The sequence below is a fragment of the Ictalurus punctatus genome, chromosome 29 (genome assembly GCF_001660625.3).
Source record: "Ictalurus punctatus breed USDA103 chromosome 29, Coco_2.0, whole genome shotgun sequence".
Taxonomy (NCBI): Eukaryota; Metazoa; Chordata; class Actinopteri; order Siluriformes; family Ictaluridae; genus Ictalurus; species Ictalurus punctatus.
In genome coordinates, this window is record NC_030444.2 from 15,444,032 (window position 1) to 15,456,576 (window position 12,545).

The following is a 12,545-nucleotide window of genomic DNA, read 5'->3' on the forward strand; positions in this document are numbered from 1 at the left end:
TTTATATCTGATTTTACTAAACTGTAAATAAACAATAGCTTTATATTTCTCTGCCTTTATCATTTGCTGTCTCTTTATATTTTATTTTACTGACTTTACTTAAAATAAATAATAAAACTGATTTGATGAAGAGGCTGGTAGATGAGATGAAGCCCACCAGAGGCAGTTCCTCCCTGGACCACTAGAGGGCACTGACACTCACTGTGTCGAACTTCTTCTTCTGTTGTTTCCCCATTTCCTGTTATGATCAGTCACACCGGTGTTATATTTCTTATTAGACTTCTTATTTAAGTTCCCTGTGTTCCCTCTTTGTTTGTCGTGAATTAAGTTTGAGTTCGTGTTTGTGTTTTTGTGATTAGTGAGATTTTGGTTATTGTTTGCCCCGTGTTTAGATTTTGTTCTTTCAAGTTTTAACTTAGCGCCTTGTTTTACACTTTAAGTTTTCTCTGTTTTGGTTTTGTTTCTTTGTTGTTGTTGTTTTTTGTCCCTAATAAACATGTTCTGCACCTTCCATCCATCTCTACAAATATCCTAATTATACTCTGCTCTGACAGCCACTACTCGACTCACAATGCACTTATGGCAGCTTTATATGAAGTCTAACTTGCAAATAAATGATTTAAAATACTGTAGAACATCTGAGGTCAGACTGAAAAATGAACAGAGACTCACAAAAATCCAGACTTTTCCATTCCAGAGTCCAGTGTGTAGTATAATGTTGTACAAATTAAAACATTTGTATTAAAGTAATTAAGCATTAGCTGGACACAATGAGATTTTCATTTAAATTTATTCAGTTCTCTGCATGCAGATTTATTTTATATGCCATGTGCACTGAACTGAACTGCAGGATGGAATTGTTCATTATACATTGCTAATTCTTTAATTTAGCCATTAGGATTATCTATATTCAGATATTCACCAGTTAAAGTTTACTGTGTGTTTCATAAAATATAATATCACCAGCAGGTCTGGTCCCAGTCACTGTATCCGTCCTGAGAACCGTCCCTCACAATTATAACCTGATGATGACACCGGTGACCTGGCCTGTTGCACAGAATTACTGCAGGGTGATGTACACTGACCTGGCAACCATCCTAAGTGATACTGATTGGCTACGATTTGAGAAAGAAGCAGCAAGCAAAGGTCTGGCAACATCTGCCTGGGTCGGATTGTACAATGACATCAATAGCTGGCGCTGGTCCTTAAACCATCTCCCACTGAAGAATGTTACTTATACCAAATGGAGAACTGGTCAGCCTGATAATCGTCTTGGAAAACAAGCATGTGTTCTAATAGGTTACTATAATTCATGGTGGGATGAACCATGTACACAACTAAGACCCTTCATATGCTACAATGGTGAGTCAATATCCTGATGTTAATTTGCCTAGTCTTGGTTTGATGGCTGGTTTTTCACATTTTGGGTTGTATCTTGGTATCATATTGTCTGTGAGACAGAGACGTGACTTTTGTTTATTTATTTTTTCACAGCTAATTTCAGTGGTGCTGCCAGGTTCATCGGCATCAGAAGTCCTCTGCTGACCTGGCCTCAAGCTCAAACTTACTGCCGAACACATCACACAGACTTGGCCAGCTCTCTTAACAGTTCAGACAATAACATGTTAGTGCAGGTGAAGAATATCCAGGGTTATTCCTGGATTGGGCTTTACAGAGACACTTGGAAGTGGTCAGACGGGACCAACGCTTCAAACATCCCATGGGCTCCTGGACAACCTAATAATTATTGGGGCCGTGAGAACTGTGCAGTGGTTAATAACGGACTGTTCTACGATGTACGATGCACCAACCTGAACTATTTCTTCTGTCACACCAGTGAGTCTTCTGTTTTCTTTTATTCTAATATCACATCAAAAATGAATTATTTACTTAAGTTTTGACTTTACATCATTTTCTGTATCTTGTTTGGGAAAAAAAAACATTTTTGAAAATCTTTAGATGCCAAAAGAAGGAAATGAAAATAAAATGATATGATATAATAATAATAATAATAATAATAATAATAATAATAAATGCTCCTTTTTATGCTTATAAACACCTTCATGTACAATTTGTTGGTGTTCAGTGGCTTCTGGGTAAACTGTCTCTCAGAAATGTACCGCTATATCGAGCAAACTTCCCTTGAGATAATAAAGTAAAGGGATGGTTGATGAGAGCTCATTAAAATATTTGAATGCAGCAGAAAGTAGCTCACAGTTCACGAGCAAATGACGGCACAAGAAGACGAAAGGAGATGAAGTTCAAATTAAACACAATTTGTTCTCATTTGGTGCAAAAAGTCATTTAGAAATATGACTGTGAAATTTTACTGTATAAAAATATAAATATACCATAAACAAAATGATAACGTAATCAAATCTAACACATAAAGGAGTGTCTGTGCAATTAATGTTCATTTAAGATTGAACTCGTTAAGCCATATATCATAATATTCATTCAGACGGTGCAGTGTCCTGAAGAGGGAAAACTTTACATTATGGAGAAATTAAAGCGTGTGTGTGTGTGTGTGTGTGTGTGTGTGTGTGTGTGTGTGTGTGTGTGTGTGTGTGTGTGTGTGTGTGTGTGTGTGTGTGTGTGTGTGTGTGTGTGTGTGTGTGTGTGTGTGTGTGTGTGTGTGTGTGTGTGTGTGTGTGTTCCACAGTTTACCCAGCGAGGAGTCAGATAATGAGACTGCAGGTGAAGTCTGATGGGAGTGTGTTTGATCCTGCTGTGCAGTCGTCCATTTTAGATCAGGTGAGTCACATGATGTCTGTGAAATTTGGAGAAACCCATATTAGCATTTCTTACTCTCAAATTTCTTTCATTCTCAAGAATTTTGCTCCTTTTATTATTTCTTGTCTTCTCAGTGACACGTATTCCTTTTCTTTTTGGCTTGAGTAATTAAATCCTGATTCTGATCCTCAGATCAGACAGAAACTGGAGGAAAAAGGCATGTTGGAGAACACCACAGTGACCTGGAAGGTGCAGCCAGATGGAAACATCTTCCACTAGAAAAAGGATGATCTGTAACGTCTAAACGCTCACCTTCAAGTCGAGCAGATTCCAAACTGACTGAAATGTTATTTAACCTACAACATTTCAGCTTTAATCAGTAGGCAGTGTCAGAGGACAAGATTAGCCAGAAGTAGAGGAATAAACATATTTAATTGCTCTGATTGGAACACGCCCACTTTGACTTTGCAACCGAAATTTTAAAGTCAGATTTCACTGCAACTTTTTAATATTGAACATGTTCAGCTTTTGCTGCAAGAGGCCACTGAACACAGTGATGAGGAGAAAGTCAGAGAGGGTATGTTCAATACTGGGTTTAATGCATCAGTGTGTTGTAGTAAAGAAGAATTCTTATATAGAATATAGTGAATGTAACAGAACCTGTAAATACACTGTGTGTACTCTGAACAGTCATATATAATGCACTTGCCACTATTACTGTCATTTATTTCTTCCACATCTACAGTTATAAATATATACTCATTTCTTGTATTTTATTTCTTTTTTCTGTATCTAAAGGCATTAATAATATACATTAATATCATCAAGAAGCAATTTTAAATATAAACCTCTTGTAACTATTTTGTAGTCAGAATTCAGAAAGGTGTTCTATAAAATGTATTTCTACAGATAATATTAACTGCAATACTTACATTGACCAGAAGTCGGCAGTAGAACAATCAGTAACACAAACAAAACTGGAGGTGCTACAGATCCAAACACCAGATTTATTTCATTAGTAAAAATATACTTTCATGTAGACACATGCACTGAAAATCCTATTAGAACAATCATCATGACCACCATGACAGGTAAAGATCCTCCTACTTGTTCGTCTGTTTGGTGAGCAGGTGATGAGGTTTGCATGTGACTGCTTCCAGTCTGCCTTGCTTTTATAACTTATAGAAAAAGAGCCACTGAGTTTGTGGAGTCTAATTTTCATCGGCTGTGACATGCAACTGCTGAAAGTTCAGAATGTTCATTTGTTGTATTTTGGATCTCTCTGATTTTAAATAGTAACTGGGTTGGTTAGTTGGTGTGAATCGCTCAATCACCTGCTTCATGCCAACATCTGAAGGCTGCACTAGCTGAGTAACAGAAGTGTTGACTCCAAATCCCAGCACAGGCTCTCTGACTGCTGGACATAAGGAAATGTGGACAGTTTTGCACTGACATTAGGATTTAATGTAGTATTTAATTTGCAGGTTTGATTTACCCTCAACTGTGTAATAAGACACTCTTTCTGGGTCGGCCACTTCTGGGAAGGTTCACTACTGTGCTGAATTGTTCCGGTTGGAGATAACGGCTCTCACCGTGGTTCTTTGGAGTCCCAGAGCCTTTGAAATAGCTTTGTAACCCTTCTCAGATTTCTCAGGGTGGATTTTCCTGTTAAACGTCAATATTACTAGAATATGGTGATACCTGTCCCATAATGAGGGTTAGGATGGATGCAAGTGAAGCTTTAATAAAGATTATAATACCGAGAGCACAAGGCAAAAGACATAAATAAAGACCTGCAGTGATCAGGCTAGCAGGTAAAGCAGAATCAAACCCAGAATAAGCAAAACAATGGCACGGCTTGGTAAAATATAGAAGATGTGACTGAGCAGTCTCTTAAGTAGTGTTTTGTGATTGTCAGTGTGATCGGGAACAGGTGTGTGTGATTAGTCCTCAGGAGAAGGTGCCTTGTCTGTATTCCGTTGGGAGTTGTAGTCATCGGCCATGTTTGTAGTTCGTGGTGCATTATGGGAAATTGAGCTGCTAGTTTGCTTTGACATGACAATACCATTAATCTGTGAAACTGCTAGTTATTTATAATCCTGTAGAATTTAATATTGGTGCATCCAGAGTGTGAACTTGGACCCCTCTAAAACAGCCCACAAGTAAACTGTATCCAGAAAATCTCTAGAGATGGTCTGTATGGTATGTTTGTGGTTCGTTTTGTCGTCCAAGACAGGAAGAATAGATTTTTTGAATAAATTTTACTAGCAAACATGCTCCTCTGAGGTTGCGTTCAGCTGTAAGACAAGCCCTCACATTTACTTCTACAAAGAACTTCATATTTAACCTGGAGAAAAAGTCACCAGTCTACACAGCACAATCCAGGAAATGTTTATCATTATGAACTTGTGGCTCCACAAAGCCAGAGCTACGCACATTCAATCCTAATCCTACTTTTGTAGATCTGCATCTGGGACGAGGCCTGTTGCTGATATTTTATTGCATGATATGCACCGTAAAGCTACGCTGCTGAATATACAGCATGAATATGGCCAAGTTAAAGACGTCTGTACTTTTTACAATCCAGTTGTGTAATTCAGCCTGGTGTTCCAGTACTGTATGAGCCTGCTGTGTCATCACTGGAGGACTCGAGGAGGCATGTTTACAACAGCTGTGTCATTGCTTACATGATTTATTTTGGCTGGAGTGTTCCTTTAAGGTTCTTGTAGAAGTGCTTGGTGTAACTAGATGCTGTGCAGTATTTTGGTGTATAAGACTAAGCTGATCCAGCTGAAAGGTTATATGGTGGAGTTTTCTTTTAAATAGCTAAAAGTCATGTTTCCTGTCTTGGCAGCAATCTGTGCTTGATATGACAGTTCATGATTTGCTTTGTGATTCTCTTCCACCTTGTGGTCAAAGTCTGTATTACACACAAAATATGAACATGTTGCTGATGTTCTTTCACCACAGACACTATTAGAAGCGCACCCCCGCCCCCCTTTTACTTTTTTTTCTTTTTTTTTCTTTTTGAAATTTAATGATGAAACCAGGTGCAAAATATTAACTTTAATCATGAAATATTAACAAGAGTGAGTTTAATAACTGATCTGCGTGTGTTTCCTGCTGTGGGTCTCAAAGTGTGCAGGTCCCCCACTGAGTCTAAAACTTCTACTGACCTTCTAATGACCACAGCACAATAATATAGTAAACTATAGTAAAGTAAAATAAGTAAACCTTAATTTATAATAGCGCTTTTCGAAACCAAAGGCTACAAAATACTGCATAATAATAATAATAATAATAATAATAATAATAAAGTAAAATAGAATTAAAAGTAATAGTAAACACATGAGTTGTAAGATGCTGTCGAACACCTCAGTTGAGCAGGAACATTAAATATATAACGGAAGGCTTTACAGAAGCACATTACTTTAATAATTTACCGCATACGCTGAAAAAGCACAATCACCTTTTATTTTCAGCCTAGCCCTAGACAGGGAGAGTAAACCTTGATCAGATGACCTTAATGACCTTTCACTGCTGTGCAACGGGCCAATGGGCCTGTGTGAAAATGTATTTGCCCCCATAGTTACTAATTCTCCAAATCTATGGAACTGCGTTCATAATGGGGTTCGGCTGGACTAGACGCAACCAGAAATGATTACTGCAAATGGCATGCCAAAAAATGACATCGGCCAACAAAAACCTGCCATATTAACTCCACCTTCTACATTTCTCCACAAAACATATAAAACACACGGAGAAGCTGGATTTGAACCACCAACCTGTAGATTCAGCAGCAAGGATTTTATCACAAAGCCACCAAATCCCACAAAGAAACTCACGTGTCACAGCACCTTCATCTTTTAAAATGACCTCCAGCAAAACCCCACCATCTTCGTCTCCTCAAGCCTCACGTATATTCAATCCCAGCTTTTGCAAAACTTCAGCTCTGTTCAACTTGAGATCTCTTGAGCTTAACAGAGAACATGTCAAAACTATCCACATAAATTTAAAAATGAATTCCTTAGATGACGTCGGTGTTGATCTTGCTGTCAGCCAGTCCTGAAGGTGATCTACACAGCAACCGTCCAGACTGCTGCAAGCCAGGCCTCTGATGTCCGAGGTCATCGTTGGTTGGCTTCATTATGATGGTCATTATGATGAGGGTCTTTTATTAATTACAGAAGAGTTTTTAGCTTTAAATCTCCAGAACCTTTAGGCTGCACATGTGGGCCAACCCTCAGCAGCAGTGAGTGAGTCTCAGAGGGCAGAAGCTCCAAGCAGAAGTAGAGCATCAGGATGGATCTTGATTCACCCACACATGGCATTTAGAACCTCCGAGATCCCTCGGAGCATGTTAGAGCCTCCAGGGGGCAGCACTGCCTCACTCACTTTCAGTAAGAGCTTTCTCAGCGTCACAGAGGATCTGGAGCCTAATAAAGACTCTTACCCCAGCAGCAGCTCCATGAGTGAACTGGCAAACTGCACTGTGCACAAAACTCTTCAGAGACGCTGACGTTCAGGACGACGGGGAAAATGGTGGAGGAATCCTTTCTATGGCTTCTGAAAATGATAAATATTTTAGCAGAAATCAGGAATCTTCAGGCTTTTCTCCTGCTGTGCAGTAAGTTTTCACCTTTCCTACACAACTGAATAAACTGCAGCTGTAAATATTAAGCTTTACTGAAAAAAAGTTATTCATGACAAAGGTGAAAGTGATTAATTAACAGAGAGTCATTTTAAACCTGTGCACTAATTTAAAATGACTAAATCTACAGAGTTCTTACAGAAACGCAAACACTGCTAGTCTCATAAAATCTCTCAATCATGGCGAACAGCCCTTCTGAACATTTGTCTAAGTGATATTCGGAAAGATAAACTCACCTGACAGGTAGATGAACAATCAGAAGAGTCTCACGCTCGAGCAAAGTCTTTAGAATAGTTGGGTGAGTTTGGTCTGTGTTACCCGTGTGGTCTCTCAGAGAGGATAGAGGAAGTCACTTTCAGATTTCAGTCTCATTTTAAAACAGTGTACTGTACGTTAATTGTGTTAATTGAAATATATTTCTAAATAGTATTTCATAGCATAGAGTGAGTGAAGGGGAACCAGTGACAATTACTGAGCACGAATAATAAAGAGTTCTGCCTGTCACACAATCCTCCACAACCCGATGATTTGCTTTGAGCTCTGCTTCCACCTTGTGGTTAAAGTCTGTATTGCAGAATAAAAGTGCCGACACACTAGTGTTTTAACATTTCCCAGATAAATGAATCACTTCATGCCTAGAATACTAATCAAGGAATCCTTTAATGGATACACCGAGTCATTACTGACCAGAGTCATGCAAATATCCCTGTATGATTCATCTGTATGATCCCATTTGTACAGTATTGCGGTAACACGCTGCAATGTCTATACAATATACTGTTAGTAATAAATACAAAAAATCCATGAAAAATATATCAGAATCGATGAAAACGCAACCGTGTGTTCATTCCAGCAGTGAAACAGGAGAAAAGAAATAAATAAAGTTTTCAGTACTGATGGAGCCGTAAGAGCGCAAGGAGCACGATGACCTGAGAAAAACTGATTAACATTTCATTTAATATAATTTAATTCTATTTTATAAAATACACACTGATTTATTGTGGTGAGCAAAATGGCATAATTCCAGCATGATGCTGTTTTATCTTTAAAACAGATAATCCCTTTTTTTATTACAACAAAGACGTAAATAGAAATTGTGTTTGTCTATATTTCCCACTTTCAGTCGTCTCTTTAGAAATATAAATGTAAAATAAAGGCCTTAAAATAATCAAGAGCAATGTGTACACATAACAAACCTGCAAAATTCTATGGTCAAAATTCTTTTAAAAAAAGAAAAAAAGAGAAGTCACAGAAGAGAGTCAGAGGAGTCATAGAGGAGACAAAATAGAGTTGTAGAAGAGTCACAGGGGAGTCACAAAGACACCCCACTCGGGGTTCTTGGGTCTCCTCAGTAGGCGTGGTCCACACAGGCCGATGAGCAGCGCTCCGAGTGGAGCAGTGATGAGGATGGAGAGAACGGCCACGCTCAGCACGTCCATACCAAAACGCTGACACTCCTCATCCTGCTTCACACGCGCCGTGTCCAGAGCCGTCGAGCCAATCGCAGCCTGCCGAGAGAGACAATCAGCCAATCAGCATGCAGCGTTCACTTTACCTTCATTTCCTGTTCCCTGATTAGTACAAACCACTGACTCAGGACATCTCTATTTACTCCATTTACACACATAAATAACACCATATATATATATATATACATACACACACACACACACACACACACACACACACATACACACACACACACACACACACACACACAGAAGAAAAGGGAAAGAAGAGAAGAAAAAGAAACGAAAAGACATGTGAGATGTGAGTGTGTCGTAAACAGGTTATAAGCTGTATGTAACGAGGCTGTAAGTGAAGGTGACCTGAACAGTGGCTTTAGGCATCCAGGCCAGAGCGATGAAGATCTTCTCTTTCAAATCAAATCCAGCGCAGAGCACCATGAGGAAGGTGAAGAAGATCCTCACACTCAGGGCAATGCTGAGAGTGGCCAGACCCAGAGCTGAGGACACACACACATAGACATAGACACACACACACACACACACACACACACACACACACACACACACACACACACACACACACACACACACACATACAGATAAACACACACACACACACACACGCACGCAGACACACAAACACACACACACACACACACACACACACACACACACACACACACACACACACAAACACACACACACGAGAAAGAAAGAAAGAAAGAAAGAAAGAAAGAGAATTCACGGCAGGATAGCAAAAAGTAAACCACAAAGAAAACAAAATAAATAAAAGAAATAAAGCAAGACGTAATGAAAAACAGAAGCAAAAGAAAAATTTAAAAGAACAATTAAGAGAAAAGATAAAGGAGAAATCAGGACAAACGAAGAAAAGACAATAACAGAAGAAACCAAAGCAAAAGGACAAAAAGGAAAGTAAGAAAAAGGAGAAAGCAGAGGAACATTTAAAAAGAAAGAAAAGAAACAGTTGGAAGAGTAAAAAGTAAATTCAGTTAACAATTAGTAATTCAGTGATGGAAAAAAGAAATGGAATAAAGAAAGAAAATAAAAAAGAAAAAGGGAAAAAGAAGCAGAAAAAAGGATGAAGAGAAGTGAAGAGGGAAATAAAACGATTTATTATCTACATGCAGAAAATATATTTACATAAAGAAAGAGTTTTCATAAGGCCAGACAAACGGGTTTCGAAACATCGAAACACACAGCGTCTCCACGGCATGACGCCAAACAGTTCACTGAAGTCTCGCCTTCTTTCTTCGTGCCTGCCTTTGGGCGGGATTATGCTAAAATTTCAAACAGTGACGCAGATGTTTGCGGAAGTAATATCTGGACTTCAATCAAGGCGTTTTAGGCGGGTCTGGAGCAGTGCTCTCTGTTAGACAGAATAAATCCCTTTGTGATGATGAGCTTTGTAACGTTGCAGATCTTATACATGCACACAAAGATAGATTACACACTAAATAAAAAGGAAAACATTCAACAGCATCAAATGACCCCTTTAATGCATCAGTGTGTCATAGTAAAGAATAATTCTTATATAGAAGATTGTAACAGAACCTGTAAATACACGGTGTGTACTTTGGACAGTCATATATAATGCACTTGACACTTTTACTTTAATTTTCTTCTTCCAAATCTACAGTTATAAATATATACTCATTTCTTGTTTTGTTTCCATTTCTGTACCTAAAGGCATTAATAATATACATTAATATCATCAATAAACAATTTTGAATATAAACCTCTTGTAACTATTTTGTAGTCAGAATTCAGAAAGGTGTTCTATAAAATGTAATTCTACAAATAATATTAACTGCAATACTTACATTGACCAGAAGCTGGCAGTAGAACAATCAGTAACACAAACAAACCGGACCTCATGAAATTGTTTTGAGAAAAAACAACTCTCTTGGCACGCTCCACAAATTTAACACACAGACATGAATATTTAATTGTGGTGAAGAAGATTGGTCTGTTTTTAATGAGGAAAGGCAAAACCACGCCTACAATGACTACGCTGTGGAGAAAGGTATATAAAGGGCTGTGTGTGTTTGCATAATTTGGACTTTCTGCAGACTCTCACACTTAGTTGGTTTTCAATAAAGTTTATTTACTTTTTGACATCTGCTAACCCCTCCGTCTCTGAAGTTTTTGACTTAGGCTGGAAAGGTTGATTTATCCACGACATTCTCTGTCTGTACCAAGCAGTGATATCGTGTTTGTGTTCCTGGTGTTGACTTTGTTCTCGTTTCTCTGCCGAGTCTTGTTGAGTCTGACCGCCTGACCTCCGCCTGTTTTACGTTGTGGATTTTTGCATTAAACTTTGGACTTGTTGTTTTTGGGTTAAACTACCTAACCTGCACTTGCTTCTGTCCGCGCCTCCTTCACGTGACAGGAATATAAACCTTTAGTAACTATTCTGTAGCCATTGTAGAAATAAGCGTCCTATGGTGTGCAATTCCACAATTAATATCAACTGCAATACTTACATTGACCAGAAGTCGGCAGTAGAACAATCAGTAACACAAACACAACTGGAGGTGCTACAGAACCAAACACCAGATTTATTTCATTAGTAAAAATATACTTTCATGTAGACACATGCACTGAAAATCCTATTAGAACAATCATCATGACCACCATGACAGGTAAAGATCCTCCTACTTGTTCATCTGAGCAGGTGATGAAGTTTGCATGTGACTGCTTCCACTCTGCCTTGCTTCGTTTCCTATGTAAAACAGGACTCTTTATTCAAATAGTCACAATGCACTTCTCCTAAAATTGTAAGGTGTGTAAGAATTTAGCCCTGACCTGTTTCTGCCCTTTAATACATCATGTAGATCTTCCTTTATGATTATAATATTCTGTAGTTCCTTTCTAGATCCATCATTTTACAATAATTATGATTAAGATTCCTCTACAGTTTTCCTCTGTCTTCACAATGGGTTAGATTTTATCTCACTGCCCAAAAATGCTGCCTCCAAGTTACCAAGAAGAGGCAGTGATGATTTTATAAAGCAGCCATGATAATATCGTGTATGCTGAATGTTGGATCTGATTATTGACACATGGCTGTTCCTCACTAAAGGCAACCTGATGAACTCCTTCACCTCCTTTCTGTGCTGAAATTTGAGGTGGATGGGTCAGTGTTTGGATTTGTTTAAATAAGCAGTCTGGAGTCTAAGGTAAAGTTAAAGTCAAATGTAAATCAGTCTGCGTCACACATGTTGTAATTTCTCCATATTAAGAAGAGGACAGGTGAAGTAAGCAGATTTGTAGAGAGTTGTGTACAAGCAGTGAAGATCTACAACGGAGCTACTGAAGAAACACCAGCCTTCAGAGTTTCATATTACAGGTATGTTTTAATGCTCAACACTTAAATTTCAGTTAATTCTAACAATAAGGATAAACATTTAACACGTGGATTTAAAATTTGTTAATAAACCAATTATCAGCAAGTAAAAAGTAGCAGATTTCTTCAAATTTAATGATTAATTAATGAAGAAATATTGTAGCATGTTGAGTAAGGTAAGCAAGACATTAATATATTGCATTAATATTAAATAAATCTAATATCTTAAATGTTTAAAGGTTTAATTGAAGTAATACTGTACAAAACTAATAAAGCCCACAATCTTTGGAAATCAGTGTGTCTCTATCAGTGTTGGGGAAATCAC

The 12,545-nt window shown here is 38.2% G+C and overlaps 2 protein-coding genes across 2 annotated transcripts; one reads left to right on the forward strand and one right to left on the reverse strand.

The window, feature by feature from the left end:
- Positions 1–772: 772 nt before the first annotated feature.
- On the forward strand, positions 773–3,527 carry LOC128629444 (putative C-type lectin domain family 20 member A). The gene is made up of 4 exons (XM_053677595.1): positions 773–1,362; positions 1,495–1,836; positions 2,663–2,754; positions 2,926–3,527. The coding sequence occupies exons 1-4, from the start codon at positions 1,026–1,028 to the stop codon at positions 3,010–3,012; spliced, it is 858 nt and encodes a 285-aa protein (XP_053533570.1). The 5' UTR covers positions 773–1,025; the 3' UTR covers positions 3,013–3,527.
- A 5,107-nt stretch (positions 3,528–8,634) lies between these two features.
- LOC128629445 (sodium/hydrogen exchanger 9B2-like) lies at positions 8,635–9,410 on the reverse strand. The gene is made up of 2 exons (XM_053677596.1): positions 9,214–9,410; positions 8,635–8,892 (listed from the first exon to the last, which is right to left on the reverse strand). Exons 1-2 carry the CDS (start codon positions 9,289–9,291, stop codon positions 8,686–8,688), a joined length of 285 nt encoding a protein of 94 aa, XP_053533571.1. The 5' UTR covers positions 9,292–9,410; the 3' UTR covers positions 8,635–8,685.
- Between the last annotated feature and the right edge of the window lie 3,135 nt (positions 9,411–12,545).